The sequence below is a fragment of the Podarcis erhardii genome (assembly GCF_964252035.2).
Source record: "Podarcis erhardii genome assembly, chromosome: 12".
Classification (NCBI taxonomy): domain Eukaryota; kingdom Metazoa; phylum Chordata; class Lepidosauria; order Squamata; family Lacertidae; genus Podarcis; species Podarcis erhardii.
This window is the reverse complement of record NC_138513.1, coordinates 47649690-47674651: the sequence shown is the minus strand read 5'-3', so window position 1 is coordinate 47674651 and position 24962 is coordinate 47649690. Positions and strand designations below refer to the sequence as shown.

Below are 24962 nucleotides of genomic sequence, written 5' to 3'. Positions count from 1 at the left end.
TTACACCACTAAACTTTGACTAGCAAGCTAGGAAAGTAGCAAAAGTAAATATATTACCACTATTAAATCCTATGCCTCATCCTTACCTTCTATGTTCCCCACAGTGGCCACAAACACAGAATCTTGAATGCTGGCCAGAATCCCTCTTTTTGCAAACTTACTGAGTCCAAATGTGACCATGGGGGGTGGGGGGGTGGGCAGGTTATCTAATATGTGCAACTTCTTAACACAGAATGGCTACAAAATTCCACTAGGGCCCCAGTCAATAAAAACAGATACATTTATTTATCCCATGAATATAAGTCAGAGTTCGGACTGATGCATCAGTCTATTACTGTTGCATGTATTCAATTGCTAGCTTGTTTCACCCCACTGCTGTACTAATCTGCTATTATTGATTTTCAAGAAAGTGAACTCTGCACAAGAATTTCCATTTAAATATGTATTTTTAATGACTTTCTCTCAAAATACACATTTTTATGCGTGTCATAATATGTAGCCAAAACCGCACCAGAACATTCAGGAAGTATGAAACTTCCAATCCACACATTAGCCTGGGAGGTTTGTATCAGGCCGGCTCATTTCAGAATTCATGAAGATAAAATTCCTCAAGGATAGTTAAGTCAGAGCCAGTAGCACCATTACCAAGTCAGAGCTCTGAGACAGGCCCCACATGGCCTCTCCCAAGAGGGTCATGTTCCTCCAGCCTCATGGTCAGAATCAGATGTTGTGAAAGACAGGCCTGCTTTGGATCTACAGGTGTGGTCCTCATGTAGTAAGAGCCAAGCTAGACAAGGTCATCTAGTCCAGCATCCTATTTTCATGGTGACCAACCAGATGCCCAGGGGAAGTCCATCAGAGGACCTGAGTGCAACAGCACTCTCCTTACTTGTCCTTCCCAGCAACTGGTATTTGAAGACCTACTGCCTCAGATAGTTCCCCATCCCTCCAATTATAGCTTTGCTCACTTTTTCTCTTTTTCAAATGACAATCAGCTTCTGCAAAGAGATGAAACAGATCAGAGGATGAGAATGGAGGGAGGAGTACCTGAGCTTGAGGTCCAGGCAGGCTTATTCATATAGCACTAAACCATCTCCAAGTATATGTCCAAACTGGGCCAGTGTTTCACTTGCACGCAGCTTGACATCAGCTGATTGCACCCTTGCTGTTAAGTGTGTGAGCCAGAGAATTCCCCCTTCAAAACTCACTGCAGTCATGGACTCACAATGGGCCTTGAGCAGGTGTAGGCAAACTTGGCCCTCCATATGTTTTGGGACTACAACTCCCATCTCTCTCTCTTTTCCAGCTGCACTGGCTCCCGGTGGAGTACAGGGTCAGATTTAAGGTGCTGGTTTTGACCTTTAAAGCCCATCACGGCCTAGGACCCTCGTACCTACGGGACCGCTTCTCCTGGTCTGCCCCACGGAGAGCCTCAAGGTCCATAAATAGCAACACCCTAGTGGTCCCGGGCCCTAGGGAAGTTAGATTGGCTTCAACCAGAGCCAGGGCCTTTTCAACTCTGGCTCCGGTCTGGTGGAACGCTCTGCCTCATGAGACCTGGGCCCTGCGGGATCTGATTTCTTTCCGCAGGGCCTGTAAGACAAAGTTGTTCCGCCTGGCCTTTGGCTTGGAGCCAATTTGATTCCCTCCCTCTCTTTCTTTTTTCTTTTCCTTCTCCTCCTGTGATGAGGCTACATTTTAATATTTTAATGTTTCAATATTTTAATGTTGTATTTTAATTTTGTTTTTTAAGTTGTAATCACTCAACTTGTTTTTATTATTGCTTGTAAGCCACTCTGAGCCCGGCCTTGGCTGGGGAGGGTGGGGTATAAATAAAAAAATAAATTATATTATTATCATCCCTGACCACTGGTCCTGTTAGCCAGGGATGATGGGAGTTGTAGTCCCAAAACATCTGGAGGGCCAAGTTTGCCTATGCCTGGACTTGAGGCAAGTCACTATTCTTCCCACTTCAGCCCATCCCCCACCACTAAAGGGAAAACAACACTGACCTATTTTGTAAGGGTTAAAGTGTACAAAGAAGGTTAAAGCAATCAAAGATTGCTATATAAATGACAAATGTTTTCATCACATAGCAAGTGAGTCAGCAAGAAATGCAGTTTTGGATGAGACTCATTTTGTTTGATTGTCTGTCCTGAAAGCCAGGACCTAGTAAAGGTGTTGGCACTGGTATTGGAGTGAGAACGGGAGCTGAGCCGGGGATTTCTGGAGGTGAGAAAGTAATCTGGACACTAAGGAGCACAGTAAGGAGCTGTTAAAGTAGCAAAAAGGGTCCAGAAGCATCTGAGAGGTGCATATCCTATTAGCTCCTCCACTTTCTGGCCATCTGATGGGTCACTCTTCACAGCTGAGTCTTCTCCCTCCTCCAGTGCACATGAGTTGAATCTGGTCTTTCCACCAAGTCTGTTGCAACCTTTGCTTTTGAGGTTTGGGTGATGAAGAAGGAGAACTGAGGATCAAGGCTGTGATTGGATGAGTCATTGGGAGCGGTTTCCTGAGCCAAGGCACTTCTGGGAGTTTTGTGGGGTTTTCCAGGTCCCCCAGCTGTACTACACATAATCCCATGCCTTTTCTTCAGAGGTCTCCCTTGAATCTGAGATGGATGGGATTCTGACAACACGTTGTTGCTGACATTGGGTTTTGGAGGTGGGTGGGTCTGGTCTGGTCTGGTAGGATTGCACAGGGAAGTAATAGTGCCACTGTATTCTGCTCTGGTCAGACCTCACCTGGAGTACTGTGTCCAGTTCTGGGCACCACAGTTCAAGAAGGACACTGACAAACTGGAACGTGTCCAGAGGAGGGCAACCAAAATGGTCAAAGGCCTGGAAACGATGCCTTATGAGGAATGGCTAAGGGAGCTGGGCATGTTTAGCCTGGAGAAGAGGAGGTTAAGGGGTGATATGATAGCCATGTTCAAATATATAAAAGGATGTCACATAGAGGAGGGAGAAAGGTTGCTTTCTGCTGCTCCAGAGAAGCGGGCACGGAGCAATGGATCCAAACTACAAGAAAGAAGATTCCACCTAAACATTAGGAAGAACTTCCTGACAGTAAGAGCTGTTCGACAGTGGAATTTGCTGCCAAGGAGTCTCCTTCTTTGGAGGTCTTTAAGCAGAGGCTTGACAACTATATTTCAGGAGTGCTCTGATGGTGTTTCCTGCTTGGCAGGGGGTTGGACTCCATGGCCCTTGTGGTCTCTTCCAACTCTATGATTCTATTTGTGTTCCATATTAATTTAAAAGCAATGAATGGAACAGGCTCTGACTATATTTGAGTTCTCACACTTATTTTAAAAGTCCAGCTTTTAATGTGAATAAAGGGGGGAAAGGGTGGGAATCCAAATAAAAGCCTGTGCAACATTTTGCAAATGCACGAAGATCCCTGAACTGTAAATTTCCATGCCTCGTTTCTGTTCTTAGGGGACGGGTTTGTGCTGGTCTCCATTTGGAAGAAATATGTGGGGAGTGCATGAAAGAATGCATCTAGTCAACCTCCACTGCCTTTAACACTAAAGTGAAATTATCTAAATATTGAAAACATGTCCTTATTTTTAATGGTATGGAGCTTCACTGCAGGCAGTGGAAAACATTTTTCCTACTCACTAATTATGAAAGATCATAACGATACTTGAAATGTATGTGTGTTGAAGTAATTTGGTTATTTTACAATGCACACGAGGCCCGCATGCATGTTTTACAACAGCCCACTAAGGATCAGCTAAGCACCTGGCTGAGTTTGTCACAGGGAAGAAGAGGAAAGTGCTTGGTGAAACTTTAGGAACACAGAAACAGTCCAAGTTAAGATCTAGGGTGAGATGCAGTGGCTGCTGATGTCAGAGCATCATGTGGAATGATATGTCAGGGTGGCAGGCAATCGTGATAAAACAAGGATTGCTCTTCTTTTGTTTGTTTATGCATAGGATAGCTGGACTGGCCTGCACCATATATACATGGTTGAAAAAACACACGATAACAATAAAACTCAACAGGATTACACAATGTCAGTGATTAACACTGCAGACAGCAACACCAGTACAAATGTTTGGGATAAAGGTGCAGGCCTATTAAAAATGTTTACTCCTGAAATAATTGGATTCCTATGAATAAACATTCCCATTGAACATGTCATCTTTGGTGGGCATATTTCTCAGCAGGAAGATCTGTCAAACAAACTCAGCTTCCTTGGTTTTATTAAGATTTAAAACACAATGAAGTAAAAACAGCTCTTCTTTGCTAATTGGCACCCCAGGAAATGTTGATAGTACAATCTAAACCATACAGTTAAAACAAAAACAGGCAGAAACACATGGTTGATGGAGAAAAATAAATGTTACCATTCAAGAGTTGAAGGAATTTGCTTTTTGAGATAAAGTAATGTGAATTACTCTCTCTCTCTCTCTGTGTGTGTGTGTGTGTGTGTGTGTGCGCGCGCGCGCACGCATGTGTGTTCGTGCATGCATGTGCACACAGACACATACAGAGGAACACATACAATTTATACTGTTTGCAGAAATTAGTAAGAAAACATTCCTTCAGTTGAGCTTTAGCTCTAGAAACAAATGTATGCATACTCATAATACCATTAGTACTGTGGTCTTGCAGGAAAGTCATATTTATCCATCTAAGGCCTGCCCAATGATGATAAAGAGGACTTGTAGAAGGCCTCTCTCTCTCTCTCTCTCTCTCTCTTTAAAATGAACATGATGTATGCAGTTGAAATAAATTAAAAAATTGTCCAATAGCACCTTAGAGACCAACTAACTGTCCCTGCTCCTGTCAACCTAGCAGTTCGAAAGCACGTCAAGTGCAAGTAGATAAATAGGTACCTCTCTGACGGGAAGGTAAATGGTGTTTCCGCGTGCTGCTCTGGTTCTCCAGAAGCAGCTTAGTCATGCTGGCCACATGACCTGGAAGCTGTCTGCGGACAAACGCCGGCTCCCTTGGCCAGCAAAGCAAGATGAGCGCCGCAACCCCAGAGTCGTCTGCAATTGGACCTAACGGTGAGGGGTCCCTTTACCTTTACCTTTACCTTAAGTTTGTTCTGGGTATAAGCTTTTGTGTGCATGCACACTAAATCTTATGCCTAGAACAAACTTAGTTGGTCTCTAAGGTGCTACTGGACAATTTTTAATTTTTTTTTAATTTCGACTGCGTAAGACCAACACGGCTCACTGGGTTGAATGTGGCAGTTGGTGGGAAAAGGCACATCCATATCACTAGGGCTGCAGATAATAACATGGCTAGTTGTGCTCAGGTGAGGAGCAAACAGAAGTATGGTGTGGCTTTAGAGGCCACCACACCAAAATGTCACACACTTACAACAAACTACCCCAAAATAGGGTCCTAATGAGCTTTCACATATAACATTGACAGCAGGTATCTAATGGGGGATTTTTATTCATCAGATTTACTTTGGCAAGAGGAAATGTGGAGGGTATTTTGCTGACAACAACATCATGTAGACACTTGTTTGCAGAAAACTTGTGTGCGTGACCAGCACTGACTCCACAATAAGCTCTTTTCTGGAAGCACCTGAGAAATTTACCAAGCATTTCCCATGCCTGTTTAGAAAACTCTAACCTGAGCCCACACACCTTCCAGCACAGAGATGTGTGAACTGTCCTGGGTGAATTGGTATAGGATTGCAACCTAAAGCACACTAATTTTTCCCTTGGGAGAAATGAAGGAACACACACTAGAGAAACATACTGGAAGAGAAAACACACCCCAGTTGCATTTCTTTTCTAACCCCCCTAGGAGAGACTTGACGTCCTGTGTTGTTTGAGGGACTGAATCCCTACACTGCCATGTGACTAAACAGCAGCAACTTTCTATTAGCATGATCAACACAACAAAGTTTTAAAGCGTCTGGTAAGCCTTGTTGTGACTCAAAGCAATTTGTAAGTAAGACAAGAAGTAAAATAATAATAATTTCATAAATCTAAAGAATCAGAGTCCACATTCCACTGAAGTCTTGTCGCCTGCTAGTCCCATTTGAATTAAATTGAATTTGTGTGAGGAGCATTCTGAGAATTTCCTTCCCTCGCTCCCAAACCACAGAAAGCAGCAGCCTTATGGAAGCTGGCTCCTACGTGTGCATTTCCTTATTGGGTCAGAAATCCTGTACCAAAATAGCTGCTGTGCATGGTAGAAACATGCAGTGCTAGAGAGAGTGAATAGATCCCAGCCCTCAATGGGAAATCTCACACAAATGGCTAGTTGCAATAGTCCTGATCACCTTCTAGGGAGGTTGAGCCCAGCCCTCTCTCCCACGCCCAGTTAAAGATATGGTCTATGCTGTTGAAGCTGATGTTTCTGGATATAATGATAAACCATGGGTAGTTAAAAACAGGAAGTGGATGCTTCCTATCTCCTTTTCACACCAGCCATGGTTTAGCATTGCATCTGAACTGGTACCATTTCCAGGGAATTCTGGTACTGATTGCACATTTCTGTAAAAGGAAAAGATCTTGCTGTGGTCCAAGTTAAAAGATTACAAGTTCAAAAAGGTTTGCTCATCTTTTACTCTTTTGTTCTAATTCTCAACTCAAAGAGTCCCCGAAGCAGCTATAAGCAGCTATTAAAAATTTATTTGCAAAAAGACAGAAGCCACGCTTAAAATTGCCACCCACAAAAAATAGAAAACAGCAAGTTAAAAACAAAACTTTTCAGCAATTTAGCCTTTGTCTTCCTTTCTCCCCTCTCCTCTCTTTTTGGGATCTATGATCACTAATCACTGTCAGTCACCTTATTACATATTTATTAAAGTTTCTCTCCCCACCACCCTTCCCTCCCAGCTTTGAGAGCTCTGCCAAATGAGTTGACATGCATCATTTCTGTGGAGTTCCTGAAAAGGCACTGAATTCCTTAAAATTGAAATCAGCCCTGTGAATGTAAAAGACATAAGCAGTCAGCACTGATGACTAAAAAAGACGAATGAAGTAATGGTAATGCTGGTGAGGCTGTTTGTCTCCAATGTGCCATAAATAGTGAAGCGAAATTAAAATTTCTCAAGCAACATCAGCTATGCACAAAAAAAGGAATGTGTGATGAGAAGCAGACAGGATCAGCAGTTCAGGCAGAGGTGCTCCCTGCAAATGGAAAGGAATATATCCCCCCTCTGAACCCGCAAATTCTGTTGTTGTTGTTCCTATTGTGTGAGATCTCCTAGCTGCAGGAAACAATGTCATGTAGTGCAGACTTCCTTAATTTCCTGCAAAATCCCTCAATGGAAGGCAACATTTTTCAAGCAACATTTGTCTCTGTCCATATATCTAGTCGTCCTCCATATATCTAGTTCTCCCCCCCCTTCACTCTGCCCCCCACCGCATTTGCTAACAGCCTGATAAAAGAGGCCTATAGCTAACATTATGTTTTATTGTGTATATCCATTACATTCTATCCAATAAAAGCCTGACCACCATTTCCCAGTCTATTTTCTCTTTCTGGAGTTTAATGTGACTGCTAGGAACAACATGAGCCACTGCTGGCCATCACTGAAATGCAATGTTAATGAATCTTCATGGCTAGATGTCTCATGAAATCCTACAAATGTATCAATATTATCACCATCTCTCTCTCTCTCTCTCTCTCTCTCTCTCTCTCTCTCTCTGTGTGTGTGTGTGTGTGTGTGTAGACCAAGAGTGGCCAACATGGTGCCCTGCAGATGTTGGATTTCAAACTCCAAGCAGGAGCACCAGCCTGGCCAATGGTGAGGGATGGCAGGAGTTGTAGTCCAACAACATCTGGAAAGCAGTGTGTGGGCTACTCCTGGCAGTGATGGTCAGATGCTGTAGATACAAAGATGTAGACAGGTGGGGCAAAATGACTGACAGGTATAAATGCAAATTAATGCAATTAATGTGTGTTGGGGGCTGCTGAACAGTCTTGCCTGGAAGTTAGAGTGTCTTGTATTCTGTCTAACACCAAAAAAATAGAAGGAAGGTAGAAATTATTTCTCTTGCTCCCCTTGAAGAGGTTCAGTTGGACGAAGAGATAATCATAGAAGTTACGTAAGAAATCCCAAAAGAAAAGGGATGCTACAATTCAGACTCCATTTGAATATCTGAGTTTTATGAGGTCCACTACTGTGGCTGCTCAGCTGCTCTCATCCTTAATCTCCTAGACCTCTCTGGTGCAGTTCAACAAGTTGTGGTTGTTATCAACCTCCTTGTGTCCCCGCATTCTGATAGAAACAGGCAAATAATGAGCCTAGACAGGAAAAATCCTGCTAAATGTGAGCCTTCCTTCAGCACCATCCTTATCTCAAAATGGCAGCTGGACATGAGATGATGAGCCAGTGAGGCTCTTTTGCTGCCCAGGACATAAACACCTCCTGCCCTGACACTCTGGAATATCTCTGCGAAAAGCTACTCTTCCTGTTCAGTCCCATCACTGGGATTACGAAACACGTGCTGAGTAAAAATACTCCCTATTCCTGATCTAGGGGGAACACTGCCTTTATGCTATGCTAATGGCAACAGAACAACATAATTCCATAGAGAAAAGGTAGTTCCTTTTCCAGCTGTCTGGGAAATTTGTTACAACCCATTTTTTCTGGCTCCCCCAAAAGCACCATCTGAAATGAAGCAAGTTTGGAGAGCAAATCAGCTTCCTATGCATAGCATTATGGAGTTCAGATCCAGATTTAGCATTGTAGGTTGGCAAAGGAACCACATGCAAAGTATCAGTCACTCTGGATTTGGCGGCTGCCAGTAAGTTTGTAGACATGGGCTTCATCATATGGCACAGGAATGTCTAAATGGAAAATTCTCTTAAAGGGTTGCTGATAACACTAAGTGAACTATTTCTGTACTTTATACCACCAGGAGATGGCTATACTAGTGCATTATATTCAGGCATATTCATCCCGAGTTACAAAAGAAAACACTGGTGCTTCTCCAGTACAACTGTCTAAAAGAACCATTTAGTGATCTGCTTCAATTCAAGGAGCCATTTACAGAGGCTCCTCTAAATGGGAAATTATCAGAGGATAAGATGATTTATTTTACTTTCAATGCACTGTCACGGCTTTTGAGTTTTAATCAAGTTTAAGTTAGCTAAGCTTTGGGTAGTACTGTCGTTTACCTATGCGAAAACTCACATTTCTGCCTGTTCTTCCTACCTCTGTTGACAGCCATTAGAACATTCCTTTTCATCCCTTCCCTCTCCTTGCAGTTTAACCTTGTCCCTTGAGGAGTATTTTCTTTCCAAAAGATAGATTGTGGGCTGCACACAACATGAAAAGTTTATGTACTTTTCCTGTTGCCATTTGCAAGGTATTTCTTCCCAATATTTTCTTCTAAAAGAATTGAATTTCAGGTTCTAGTTTGCTTCCTCACAAGTCAAAACAGCAACTTTTAAAATTGTTGATAGAAATGTTCAAATCCCCTTATTTGTTGTCAAAAGTGGCTTACAGCACAATCTGGCACATTTCTACCTGGTTGGAACTCCCACAGAGCTCAAAAGGGCTTACTCCCAAGTAAGTGCACAAAGGATCGCAGCATCAAGCTTACAGTCAATAACTACATGGAAAATGTTGTTCATTAAACCAGACAGATACAATGGCTTTGACCCTGCAAAGGGGGCAGCAGGCAACCAAATCCAGGGACAGCACAACCCCACTTCTCAGTCACTCCCTGCTGACCCGGTTCTTGGAGGGAACTTGCTCTTAATAAACAGGTGTGGTCATCATGAAGTAGGTGCTCCCTCTGAAACCCAGGTCTCCAACAGAAGACTTTATTAGTTAAACTCAGCAGCTTGAGTAATGTCTGGAAACACACAGGAAGCCAATATATTATAGCAACAAAAAGCAATTATGGTCAATAGTCTGATTGCTGCATTCTGAAATTATTTAAGTTTTTAGTTAATCTTCAAAGGCAGCCCCATGTATCCTACACTGCAGTAATCTAACCTGGATGTTAGCCAATTAAAATCATATTTTTGATTAATTACATTTCCACTGGAGCACAAGCACAGTGTGCTGCCTCCCTCAGTGGATTAAAAGGCAAACATTTGATTTTTAATCTCTCTTGGCAGAACCCCAGTTTGATGCTGGCCTTCTCCCTCTCTCTTTCCTTCCTGTATGCCCTCAATATGCTTCACCTGGTTGAGCACATCTTGATTATGAGACTAAAACTATTTGAAGAAAGGAAACATTATTTATCTCAGAGATCTTTTCTCATTCCCGCTCCACACAGCATGCTTACTTTAAACTTGAGAAGTGACAGTACCAAAATAACAAGAAAAAGTCCCACCTTACTTTTGAGACCCCCCCCCCTTTCTTCATATCACTAGGAAAAATACCATCCTTCTGTTGTTCAGCCATATTTTTCCATTTCTTTCAAACACATAAGTTCACAATTTATGTACGGCTCAAGGTAAACCTAAAGCAAACACAGATGTGCACATATACACTGCTTTTTTTTCCAGATTAGCCCAACTGACTCCAGGGTAAGCAATTAACTTCAAAGGGACTACTGTGGAATAAGTGGTTTGAGGATTGCCATTCATTGATGGTTTAACAGAAACATTCATAAAAACAAAGCACAAACATTTCATCAAACTTACGCTAAGATTTTTTTCAAGATAGGGGTCCCCATACTTTGTTCAAGGGAGCCTTTTCATAAAGCAAAAGTCAAACCTCCTTGCCTTGCTTTTCCCTGGGAATCAGAGAGACTTGGTCACAGGAAAGACAGCCTAGACACAAAGTGCCACATCTGTTGGGCTGCCCTTAATGGTTTTCTGGAGGTTTCAGGTACAGTGGCCTATTTCCTGGGGAAGATAGATTACTGGAAGAGTTCTAGAAAATGCACTGTCTTTGAGGCACAATGCCAATTATTTTGCCCAATAAAGGCCCAGTTTATGTCAGGCAACATGGCCCATGTATGCATCAAGTCAGGACAACTATTGCGCAAAGAAGAAACAGAGCTGGAGACTGTAACCACAAAAATGGAACAACCTTTCATAACTCTAGCATCATTCAGAAACATCTGGACCCTGGTCCTTAGGAAATGATCTAGGCTGAAACACACACTACCCTAGGCAACAGCTTATGCATGCTTGCCTTCTTGAGAATCTAACAGGGAAAGTAACAGATCTTATTTGATATTGCAGAACATACGCAATTCACTGGTGGTCTTATGACAATCTAATGCCCATTCAGCTAGCAGAAATACTGAGACATACAAGACCCAACCAAGAAATCGGAAGGTGTTTAGAAGCGGATGGAGTGGAGGCATTTACCTGACCTCCCAACAGGTGAGCCACTGCTGTTTAGCAGGAGAGTGAGCAATGAGACATCAGGGAGGTTGGCACGGTTCAAACACACCAGCAGGAGACCAGATTGGCTTCACTGGTGCATTCACACTCTGCTGATCTCACAACCACCTCATCCCTCCCATGGTACAGGAGCAACTCACAATTGTGATGTGAAACAGGGTTCCTTTTAGAGTCATAATTTAATTCAGTGTTTGGTATCATGTGCATGAAGCACTGAGAGTTAAAAAGAGCAATCAAGCTTTGAAAACTGTAGCTCCCTTACAGCAGCCCAGATTAGGGCTGGGCAATATCTGGTTTTCAACACTGCGATATATCGCCAGCTAAACATCGTGATATACCTATATATCACAATGTCTGAAATAAGGATGGAGCTTTGTAGAGGCATTGGCTGGCTTCAAGGTTTTTCACATATCGTGATTTTGGCATAGCATGAGCACACACACATACATCGTGATTCACAATATATTGCCAGGTCAAAAATTATGAAACCAGTATCATCATATGGACTTCTAACCAGTTTGGGACATAGCTATCAACTTACAGATTTGAAAATAAGGGACCAGCAGCCTCGAAAATAAGGGCTCAGCAGCCAAAATAAGGGATTTTAGTCAACCAGCAGCCAAACAAAGCCTCAAGTGGTGGTTCCCACAGCGCAGCAACCTGGCAAAGGGGATGCAGCAAGGAAAACCACCATCACCTCTCTGCTGGGAAGCGCTGAGCAAAGGCGAGTCCCCAGGCAACGCGGCCGATTTGATCGGCACAAGGCATGCAAGCTCCACCCCCCCAGTCAATCTTAGACTCCTTATTGGGTGAGCAACACAGCCAAGCAACACAGTTGGAGCCTCTCTCCTCCCTGGCCGGCAGGGAGGGAGGGAGGGAGAGGAGCTGCTTCCTTTGAAACCTGGGAAATTTAAGGGACATCATCAATAAGGGACAGCAGCGGGACATGGCGCTGGGATAAGGGACTGTCCCGCCAAATAAGGGACGCTTGACAGCTATGGTTTGGGATGATATCTCAATATATTGCCCAGCCTTAGCTCAGATATAATCCTGCTTCAGGTCAACAGTCTCTGGAGCTGGCTTCCATCAAAAAAATGAAAAAATGAAGGAAATATGCCTACCTGGAACGGCTATCTTCCCTACTGCTGGATGATCCATCTCCATGACAAGTCCATTGTGCAGAACCTAAAAAAAAGAAGCAGCAAATATATAACAAAAGCATCGCCCAGTGATACAGAAAGCTGCAACTAAAAGTATGGTTCATGATTAAGCCCCGTTAAGGAAGGACAATACATATTTGCTTTATGCATGGAGTACTGGAAGTCCCTGTGTTGTCCAGTATTTCACAGTTGTTGCTGATGGCTTGAGTTATTATAACCCACATACTTGAATACAAATGTCATATCTGATAAATAATAGGCAAGGACCTCTGTATGTAGAATGTGTGCTACATGAACAGGCTCCCTCTAGGTAGGCTATATGATTAATTATATTTAAGAAATACAAATCTCATGCAGTAGTTTTACTTGTCAAAGAGAAATACTGGAGTTGTGGGGCTTGTCATTTCAGTTTTGTATTGCTGTAATATTTTAAATTACTCTTTATTGCAAAAGAAGAATGAAAAATCTAGCACCATCAATATCCCTGTTACTGCCACTGAAATTTCATCCTTTATTTTATGACAGAGAACAATTAAACCCAATATGTGGAATGGGAGGGACTTATGCTGCCAGCATACTATATCTTGATTTCAGTAAGGCTTTTGACATATAAACTTAGAAAATTAGAGCCTTTGTACGTCTTCCCATTCAGTTACACTGGCAAGCAAGCAAATGCCTATAACTTTTCCTTTCTTTTATTTTACTTTTTTGACAGAACTGGATAGAATTCGAAGGTATAGAAGCCATTTCTGAGTGGATGATGCCTCCCAAATTTCAAAGAATTAAGTGTCGGGTGTTATTTATTTATTTTCTCCTTCAAGTCTTCCTTTACATTTTGATTATTTAAGAAATTGTAACTGCTATAATTCTCCCTCCCTTATTCTTTGAACAGAATTGAATTAAATTTTCAGCCATAGTTGCCCTTTCCGAGGAGATAAATTCTGCAAAATAAGGCGCAGGGGCATTTGTGTAAGGGGGGGGGGGTGCGTGCGCGCGTTTGAAATCTGGGGAGAAGGAAAGGGCTTTGCTTTGCTTTCGTTGGGAAATCTTAGAGGTGCCTCTTGGCCTGCACAATTCCAAACAAACAAGTACGGGAGTTAAGAAATGATGCTGAACAAAGTCTGAGGCTATGAATTGTTTTTTGATCAAATAACAGCAATCCTTCCCAAAAATCAATGTTTCTAAAAGTAAAGGGGGAAAGAGCCCTGGTAAAGATATACCCTGATTGGAATCAAGAGAGCTTGCAGGAGAATCATAGAATCATAGAGTTGGAAGAGACCACAAGGGCCATCGAGTCCAACCCCCTGCCAAGCAGGAAACACCATCAGAGCACCCCTGACATATGGTGGTCAAGCCTCTGCTTAAAGACCTCCAAAGAAGGAGACTCCACCACACTCCTTGGCAGCAAATTCCACTGTCGAACAGCTCTTACTGTGAGAAAGTTCTTCCTAATGTTTAGGTGGAATCTTCTTTCTTGTAGTTTGGAACCATTGCTCCGTGTCCGGAGACATGCCGTCCTTGTCTTGGACTTAGCGCTTCAGGAAGACTACTTTGGACTCTTTTGGAGAACCCCTACTTTGCTTCAGACAAGCCTTAAATCTCTCCAAATTAACCTGCTGCAGTTCAGGTTTCATCCAAACCCATTGCATATCCTACTGACTTCTGCTAGCTGCAGCCTTCATGCTGTATTGAAAATCAATTGAGCAGCCCCCCCCCAGGGGGGGGGAGGCTAGCCTTCAGAAATATCTTTGGAGAAGGTGCAAGGAGCTGCATCTGGGAAGAGTAATGAGCAGCTCTCTGTGCTCATGCACAATTATTTTCCATTTGGACACTTTGGATCTCAGCCACAGAGTAAGTAAGTCAGTGGACTGATGTACAATATGTGTGCTAGTTATACATGCCAAGAGACAAATCTTTTCTCTTAATAAAGAAAGAGTATATGTGTCAGACCTGTCTTGGAATATTGCTGTAGTTATTGTGAGGTGAGGTGTGTGTGTGTGTGTTTTAAAAAAAGAAACAACAAACTCTCCATGTATATTATACTTCTTTTCAACAATTCCGTCTTGCAAAGATCCAAGAGAAGCTCTTGGAATCATGCTGCAAATCTCCCCACTTCTTGACTCAGATATGCTACATGAATTTAACATGCATAATTTTTTTGGCTTGTTAGAAAAATAAACTTTCATCATTAACCGATAGTTTATTATCCTCCCCAAGACAAAACCGAGATGTCCATCAGTCCAACTTCTGAATGCAAAGGAAACTACCGAGTTTGCGTTTTTTTTGTTTATTTGCAAGGTCAGTAGACTTCTTAAAGACAACATTAGCCTGAAACTCAAATTGTTGGCATTAAAACCCTTATTACTGTTTCTTTGCAGAAAGACAAAAATCCCCCCATAACTACATTTCCTACCATATAAGGACAATCTAATTGTTTATTCTGCTTTTAAAAAAATAATTTGATTGATCTACATACAGATATATTTCTATTGATATACTCATAGATACTATCCCTTTTCTCATTTTTTAATTGTATAAATTCAGGTTGCTTGCCTGCAAAACTAAAGAAAGATGCCCTGTACAGGGAGTTGCAGGATTTAACAATGCATCATCTACATACAATCAACATGAAATAAAATTATCTAACTGAAATTTCATTCCCCAATTAAGATTTCAAACAATTTGAAAATAAATTGAACCTCACTGGATGTCTGATTTCCTTGCAATACTGTCAGATAATGAGTCTGCCAACTAGCGCTAATACACCCTGGAACCTCACCAAAATGCTGGAGAGGATGCATTTCCACAGGTACATACCTCTGCATGTGGTGGGAATGCCCCAAAATCCAACTATTCTGGATAACAACCATACAACAAATATGCAAAATAACCAAGCAAGTATTAGAAATTCACCCCAGAACTGGCCCTACTAAACATCTTCCAAGAGAATAATGCCCACTCACATCACAAAGAACTCATAACCCACCTACTCTCAGCAACCAGAACATCATAAGCAGACACTGGAGAGACCTGTCAGGAGTAAGCACGGACAAATGGTACCAAATAGTATGGGAAACAGCCTTATTAGAAAAATTAACCAATAAACTGAAAAAGACACTGGGACAAATGGAAGAAGACACCTTCACCCTGATATGGCTCCATTTTATCACATACATAGCCCAACAAGACAACGACAAGAATCCACCAACAGCATACGAATCAGTATGGCTAACCTGACCCAAAACACCCACCCACCCCACTCACACATGAAAACAAAGTTCACAACAGCCAGTCACAAACAAACAACCGCACCCTAGACCAACCCCAACCTTTCTCACCACTAAAGGAACACAAGTGAATAGTAAAGCGAACACGCACAAGCGACACTGACACAAAACCCCACACAATACATTACTGTATTTTTCGCTCCATACTTTTTCTTCCTAAAAAGTAAGGGGAAATGTCTGTTCATCTTATGGAGTGAATGTGTGGTCCCTGGAGCCGAATTGCCCAGGGGCAAAAAGCAGATCATGCTTTTTTTTTTTTTTTTTTTGAAAGAGGGAAGTAGGTGTCGAAACAAAGCCGCTGATCGTTTGCCGATCAGGGAGAGAGATAAGGGACACTAGAGATAAAGGAGGCTGCCTGGGAGGGGGGAGGTAAAGACAGCAAGCTTGCAAAGGGGGGAAACAGGAAGACTAAAGCAATAAGGAGAGAAATTAGAAGAAAAGGAGGAGCAAAAAAACTGCTCCAGCTAAGGAAATGACACTAAGGCAAACAAGAGGGAAGGGAGTGTTGAAAGGAAACAGCTGATCGGTGGGATCAGAAGAGAGATAAAGGACACTAGGAGGCTGCCTGGGAGGGGGGAGGTAAAAGCCCATGGATCCTCAGGATTTTTACATTGGGTCACCCCAAATTCACCATCAGATCACATGTCTGTGGCCACAGAATGAACCACAAAAATCATACATCCACTGTTTCGTTCAGAATATTTTTTTTCTTGTTTTCCTCTAAAAACTAGGTGCATCTTATGGTCAGGTGCGTCTTATGGAGTGAAAAATACGTTAAGTAAAATAGAAACATTGCCACCCAACCCCACCCACCATGGCCCCCTCCACCTCTTTCCCTCTTTTCTTCCTAATGTAATACTAATGTCTCAACAAATGAAACTGATCTGTAGAAAATGTAACTTGAAAAAAGAGACATTGCACATGCTTTTGTAAACCAAGAAATCTTTAATAAAAAATACGTTAAAAAATAATAATGAGCCTGCCAAACCAGAATAAGTGAAGTATAAGTATTTTAAAAAATAACGTAAGATTGGGCTTCATCTGTTACTCCCTCTGCCATCTTTAAGTATACTTTGCTAAGATTACACCCCCCCCTATTTTCTAAGTCATGCACTATTTCCCCTTGATTGCTTCTAGATGAAACTGGCAAGACATTTTCAATTCATCATCATTACTGTTCAATCTACCAATCTGTATAATGTGTCCCTCTTTGTCTAAATGGGTTGGTGTTTTTTTTATTTAAGTCTAGTTTTTTTCTAGCAGTTTCTTCAATAGTCATAAACATTAAACCACTATTTTCTGGTAGTTTGCCCCATAATGCCTTGGTAAAATTTGGAAATAAGGAGTTGTGAGAACAGGATGCTAGACTAGATGGAGCTTTGGTCTGATCTTGCAGAGATTCTTCTCACTATGACATAGACACAAGGTGCTGCACAGCCTGGGTTTTCAAAGACAATTCTGTTGCCATCTCAGCTCTGAGGCCTATATATTGCCAAGATCAGGGGTAGGCAAACTAAGGCCTGGGGGCTGGATGCAGCCCAATTGCCTTCTCAATCCGGCCCACGGATGGTCCGGGAATCAGTGTTTTTACACAAGTAGAATGTGTGCTTTTATTTAAAATGCATCTCTGGGTTATTTGTGGGGCATAGGAATTTGTTCATCCCCCCCCCCCTAAAATATAGTCCGGCCCCCCTACATGGTCTGAGGGATGGTGGACTGGCCCCTTGCTGAAAAGGGTTGCTGAGCCCTGGCCAAGATGAACCCTGACTGATGGGGAAACAAATTGCCTCCCTGCTTCCCTCTTTTCCTAATACATAGGGTGCAAGTAGGCTTCCATCTTGTGGATAACTTTCCATATACAGTATCTACTCCCAAATGACAGCATATTTTGTGTCATTCTTGTGCCTGGACTCCTCCAACTAATCAAGAGATCAGCAATTAAATTAAGGCAAACAATACTTCCCTCCATACGACTTATATTCACTCCATGCAATATTTATTTTCATGTGTCTTATCCTTTAAGTGATGCACAAAAGGCAATGCAATATATTTCACCATGCATGTGCCATCAAGTGTTTCATCATTTCCTTTTGGAATAATACATTACTTTGAGCAAAAAAATGACTGGGGAATAACAATGTCACAGGCTAATTTTACTGCTTCTTTTGACGAAGTTAATGACTTTGGGTGGGATTCACCTAGCAGTTCCATCAGCAGAAGTTCCGTGCAAGGTCTTCCACTTACACAATGGGGCTTCCCCCTTTCCTTCCTGCACCCCTGAAATTGGATCAGAGGGATGTTGGGAGAACCCCCAGAACAGCACTAGTGGGGATGAGGGGGGTCATTCCATCTGGCAAACTGAAAATCTTGCAGCGATGGAACGTTTAACGTAGCACGACATGGAATTCCTCTCTGTATGTTTAAAAGCTTGCTGCATTTTCTCTTAACAATATGGAAGTCCCATAGGCCTATAAACTTTCAGAGTGGAACAATGCATGCTTAATTTAACCTTTGCTGCTCCCTCTGTTCTCTCACTTTTTAATAAACAAAATATTAGAACAAGACGCAATCAAGGTGCTTACACTCACATTTGTCATGCATTTTATGGCAATAAATGAGCCTTGCTTTGAGCAAAGTCAATGTCTTTAGATATATCTGCTTCATTTGGAATGGTTCATTTCACAGACCTGGTGTAGATCATATTTCACAAACCTGTGCTTATACTTTGTGATCTGTGGAACATAATATTATGATAAAGTTCTTTTTAAAAGAATCATTTAACATACTTGTCTCCACAGAATTCAGAAATAAAAACCTGAACAACCGAGGATTCCTAATGTAATGTTTCATTCCAGAAACAAAACTAGGTAATTTGCAACTTCAATATCGAGGGGGAAACTTGGGTGGAGAGAATTTCAAGAGCAGGAGAGATGCCGGAAGCTACCTTGTGCCGGGTCAGGCCATTGGTGCATTTAGTCGAGTGCTGTCTACTCCAGATTTCCCCTGCTTGGTGCCATCCCGATGTTGGGTCCCCAACTCCCATCACCCTGGCCAGCATGGCCCAAGGCCAGGGATGGTGGGAATCATATGTTAAAATTTTTGGAGTGCACTAGGTTGGGGAAGGCTGCCATACTCTGACTGGCAGCCACCCTCCATGGTCTTGGGCAGGGGTCTTTCTTCTAACTGGAGATGCTAGGGAAAGAGTCTGGCACTGGCTCCATGTAGAGCATATGTTCTCTGACACAGAGATATGGCCCTTACAAAGAAGCACATTGATTAACACTTTTCTACCAATGCTGAATGGTGAGCAGATGAATGTATGATACAAAAGGAACCCCTATTTGCTGCGGCAAGGAGAGAAAAAGTGGGAGAGATCTTTCTCTTCCCTGCTAGATACTTGCTGGTGTTTAATAATGCACCCATGGACAAGGTATGTCAATGCATCTTGCCAACATGCACCATAGTCTTTGTTCTGTACACATTCCCATGCCTATATATACAAGAATAATTGTAATCATATGTGTCTCTGAGCTCATGCCCCTTGCTAATACAGAGCAGTCCCACTTAGTAGAATCGTGCTATGATAGCTCTTCTGGTAAAGAAATCATGTGAAACTTTTTTGTATATATGCTTACTATAAAAATACCCCTTTGTAAAAGAAACACAAATCTCAATAGCCAGGAAGTCTCGAACACTCACCAACAAACCACCTAACCTATAAGCAAGTGAAAGAACCAATAACAATAGCCTGGTATCATTCATTTTCATATGTCACTTTCTTTTTACAGTCCACAGGGGTCTCACCTGTTTTCCTGTGCAAAAAGTATAAGTTCGGTACACATTTTCCAACACCATAGTGTGCTCCCAAGAGTCTACCTTTAAGCACTCCATCCATCGTTCATCTGCCACATTAAGGGTTGTAGCTTGTTTAGATATAAATTACACTTGTGCTGAAGCTTGTCTATCAGTTTCAGGGTGTCCCTTATGCCTGGCCATGTTTGGAGTGAGTGGGAAGCGCATTAACCAACCACTGGTTCCAAGCCTTTAAAAAACTGAGGGTAGGATCCAGTGAGCAGTAGGACTGGGGTTTCTGAAGCACGCTTGTCAGTGAAATCCCAAGTGAAGCCATTCTGAAAAGTCTGGTGTCCCTTTGGAGAAGACTGCACAAGGGGAAATGTGGAGAATCCCTGAGTAGGACAGGATCAGCTGAGCTCATTCATTTGGCTCTTTGGATCCAGGCCATTCTTTCATGCTTACTTCCTTTTCCCTTCTGTTGCAGCTCCTGCGACATACCAACCTGACCCTCCTTGCGGAGATGCGGTCAGGCAATTCTTTCCTTCATAAACTTTAGGGTATTCCGCTATCATTCATCTGGCAGCAGTAGCACAATAGTATCATGCAATTCTAATGGTTTTTAAAAACTTCATTTTGCGACATAAACCTCTAATTCTCTGGACTTTATTACATAGCTGTAAATATTTATTCCAAGTCGCAATCTGCCAAAACAAAAGTGTAAAATAATGAAGAACAGTTGACTATTTAAGGCCTGCAAATTGAAGGTGTGTGCCTTTTTGTGCTCTGAACGCGTTGTTTTTTTCCAAATTGCTCTTAAATAATTTACTTTTACAGGCATTTAGAACATTATGGGCTAATTCAGACATTAGGACAAACCTTGGCAAATTATGGCTCATTCAGACCACCATTTGTTAATCTCAGAATATCAACCCAGGATCAGAACCTTATATTCTTGCTATGTCTGAACTTAGCCATTACGTTCTTAAAATAATTTTTTAGAAACAATGAGTTATTGCTATCTTAGAAATAGGTATTCTCTGAATACCTGAACTTAACTTCTTTGGAGTATCAGAAAGAATATTAACCTTAACATATCTCCACACTTCTCCAATATTAAAACTAACAGGGGGAATTAACCTTTCTAAAAGCCAATGTGGTGGGTTACCTATTTCAAAAATAACTGTATAAAAATTGACTCTAGTGGGAGGAGACCTCGAGAACCATGATTTTAAAAAGTATTTTGAAATTTTTTGTACCTCTTTAGCTAAGAGGGTATTATCATGGGCTATTATGTGCTGGAAATGTCTATGAATTCTATCATGGAACATAAAATCTTATTGACAAGAGTCAGAGTGGATTATATTTGCCAAATTATAGACAAATAAGTCCAGGGGCTTTTTGTGGGGAAACTGTAGGAGATTCACTTTCCTAATAATACATGTTAGGGCAGTACTTTTATTAAGTCAACTCTTATTGTTGGCATCTGTCTGTCTTGAGTGCACATCCAGGGGTGAAGGCAAACAGTTGGCAGGAGAATCATAGCGCCTGCTGTGGCTGCAGAGTCCAGTAACTCATAACTGCTGCCTCTGATGTTGTTTTCGCTGCGTTGGCAGCACTGAAGTGACCTCCCCAGGGCGCATGCCTGGGCAGTGTGTATGGAGGTCCTGGGCTGCCCAGATGAGAAGAGCCCCCTCTTGGCCTCGCTGATGTGGTCCAAAGATAAGTAGAGCAATATGTTTGGCACCAGCTTGGCTGCAGGAGCTGCTGGAAGGAGGCATACAAGGTGCCATCCAACAGTTTTAGGGACTCCACTGCATATTTATGTAGGGTTTACTCCTTGGTCCTCCTCCTGAAGAAAAATGTCAAACACATCAATAAAATGTAGTTGGCTGAGAATATCAGGTTTGAAAGGGCTGACTGAATAATACAGTTTTAGAAGAATGTCAGGAAATGAGCAGGAATGACTCCTGCTGAGCATCTACTGGCAAGGAGTTCCATAGGACACAATCTGCCATTCTAAAAACTTGGCCCCTGGCATAGGCCAGCCAAACCTCTGGGGCATGTGGAACCATCAAATGTGCCCCCTCAGAACACCTCAGCTATTGAGGTGGACAACTTGGACAAAAAAGAAATGTTGCCTCCCTGGCTTGTCTGGAAGTTGATTTTTTAGTTGTAGCATGTTTAAATAAGAAATATAACTAGAAATTTAATATTTGTTACTCATGGGAGGTTAGGTATGTTACAACATGCAGATAGGACTGCTCCGTGGATAATATAAAAATGCAGAAGAAAGCAGTTAAGTTTACAAGCTGTTCAGTTCCAACAGTTGGTAAACATGTGATCTTGAACATCCAGCCCATAATCCACCTCCATTTTCTACCTCTATAATCTATTTTATCACCCTCCATATGGGGACCACAGCATAGGAACATAACTACTGTATCTATATCAGTGTCTCACAGCATGACAAATTTTACATTTGAAAGCCCATATATTTTTATTAAACTGTCTTGAACAATTTTCCTCGCTGGTGTTCCAATCCATTTTCCCTCTGTAGACAATATAAAAAGCTACGTATGCACCAAAGCCTAAATGCCTACATATGACTTGTTCACTCATATCAATTGCCTTCTCTTAGGCACAAAATTGAACTAGAATAAAATATTTCAGGCACCCCCAAAGAAGCCTGAGAATTACAGAGGCGGAGAATTATGATGACTGACAAAGAGCCGAAGCCTCCTTCACAGAACTATAGTTCCGAGCATTGCTGATTAAGTAGACCTTGCACTGGTTTAACTCTGTAGCATACAAAGGACACACTCTTAAGTCCCATTTAATGGCATACAGAGTTTGGGCGAAGACAGCTGCAAGAAATGGCTACAGGACCATACCCATGTGGAACAAACTGACCTTGCATAAGGCTGCTTCAGCTTGTTCAACTTGGAAAATCAAATATATTTAAATAATTAAATGGCAAAACATTGGCTTTTGAAATATGGCTTACAAACTTGCTAAACAAACAAGAAATGCTCCAATGGCAAGACTCCACGAGAGCAAAGAAGAATTTGTACCATCACAGGTGCCAGCCAACTGGTACCTTCCACAAGTGGGAGGTTTGCTGGTTTCACAACTTGTCCCAAAAGGTACAGTTAGGACACTCTGAAACCAGTTCCACTGGTCTAAAATGTCTGTCTTCGCCCTGTAGTTTCCGCAGTGTAGAAACCTCTGCGTGTGGTTCCAGGTTTAAGGCTTAAGCAACATCCATAAAGCAGTGTATGGGACAAATCTATGCTGTTTGCGACACCCGTTTATGAAGACTGCAATTTTCAAAGGAAAGAGTGAAAGCCACAGCTTTAGATTATAGGAAGCAGGGTGGGGATTTTAGAGTCATTAGCACATTCACTTCCTTCAAAACTTTGCAAATGTGAACCTCACAAAGCATTACGGAAAAAGCCCATTGTTGGAGAATGTTTCTATAATCTGTCCAGGGAAAATCACCATAACAAGTACTTAACATCTTCTAAAAAGAGCATCTTTACTAACATGGAGACAGTTTCACTGATTTCAGTGGGATTTGAACTACAGCCTCCAGGGGCTCAGTCCTACTTCTGTTGCTATTACTGCACCTCAGTAAAACCCTGGCTGTAGAAAAAGAGACCGTTTAAATATTTCTACACCCAGTTTTTTATTTCTCAAAAGGCAGATGAATTGAGCATATGCTCTTGGCCTATTTATGCTATTTACAAAAATTAATGCACCACGAAACAAAGCCAAAAATATGTCGACAAAAACTCACACGCCAAGGAACCCCAGCAAAATTATTCCAGAAGAGAGGAAAACAACATTAAGAATACTCACTGACTACTTGCTGATGGATGGTTGCAGAAAGATCAGTAATGGTATCATGATTTTTCAGATTCTTTTCCAAAGATTGTCAAGGTCCTTCATTTTAATTGTTGCACTCTTTTACAATATATAAATCATATCAGACTATATACATTTCTGTCAAGAGTTTGTAGAGGATACCCTACTTGTGAAACACAAAATAAAACTCCTTTTACAACAAAAATTCTCCTCCATTGTGTTTTCATTGCTGATCTATCCCAGCTCTATCAGATACCATGAATTGAATCTGGAACTGTTTACATGCAAAGGACATATTCTGCCAGTGAGATACAACACTTTCCCTGGTCAGCTTATTCCACCACCTTTTTAAGAAATAAAACTCTTTAGAGGAATTGAATACAACACTGGAAAATTCTTGTTCTCCAGCTTTTAAAGCTTTTTTTTCTCAAGCCACTGAAACAAAACAAAATGGACTCATTCTATTTTCAAACCTCTATGAGTATCTGTTGTCAAAAAATGGCAGCACTTAATATTTTATTAAAATGTAGTAGTTAATATTTTCCTTTTGCTAGCTCAAGTGGAATTCCTGTTCACAACCTTGAACGAGAAGGCAAAATCCCATACCATTCATGTAAAATTATAGTGATTGACTTATGAAGAATGAAGAAAACAAGTTTATATACAGATTTCTTGCTACGTTGCAGGCACAGAGAAATTGCAGTTTAGAAATATTTAATGGCTGTCAGCATCCAGGTAGAGAGGAAATATTTAGTTTGATGCATGAGGGTATAACTAAGAAATAGGATGAACTAGAGTGGGAAAAGATGAAATATCAGTAAATACTTCCTTTTTCCATGATACATTAAGCTTAATAGATTAGTCTCCTGTGAGAAGATTTCTGAAAGCCTTGTTGCATGGAATGCTTAGATTTAGAGGAGACAGAACAGAATTCTATTCAGACTTCTCACACACTTACACAGAGATGGGCTGGACTCACAAGTTGTTTCCATGTCCAAGTTTAGCTGAATCGTTGGCCTCACCATATTTATAAGAAGTAACTGGACACTTTGCAGGGATTATGAAGCTATACAGATGCATTGAGTTCTGGACATGAGTTCCTACAATCACTCTTTTGAATTCATGCTGATTCTGTAATATATTCTAGTGGCTCTTGGCCATGCCCAAGTGCGATCAAGAGACAGAGAAATGCAAAACAAATGGAAAGGAGGGACTCAGTTCTCCCTATCTGCTTTCACCACCCCTTGTTCTCCCCTTTACGTTCTTGCTGCAAAACCTCTCTTCCTTCCATAAGTACAGCAACCCTTTTTGCCTTAGTTGATCTTGTCTTGGGCAGCAAGCACAGAGACACACCTTTTCTTCCCAGTTCAACACAGGATGATCTAAACTGGTAACACCAGTGCTTTTCTTTTCTTAAAAAATGTTTAGGGGTACTCTCATTTTCCTACTCATATTGAAATATTTAGATTCACAAAAGGTTTAGAGGTATGTGTACCCCTGCGTTACCCCCCCCCAAGCATTGGGTAAAGTGTGTTCTCTATAGCAGAGAGCATGTG

General features: G+C 41.7%; 1 protein-coding gene across 3 annotated transcripts in view; it reads right to left on the bottom strand.

The window, feature by feature from the left end:
* The window catches only part of SUGCT (succinyl-CoA:glutarate-CoA transferase), a 311799-nt gene that overhangs the window by 37773 nt on the left and 249064 nt on the right, over nt 1-24962 (bottom strand). For all 3 annotated transcript variants that reach the window (XM_081834820.1, XM_081834815.1, XM_081834816.1), the window contains exon 13: nt 12422-12485. In XM_081834820.1, the coding sequence (XP_081690946.1) occupies nt 12422-12485 (64 nt within the window). The remainder of the gene's footprint in view (nt 1-12421; nt 12486-24962) is intronic.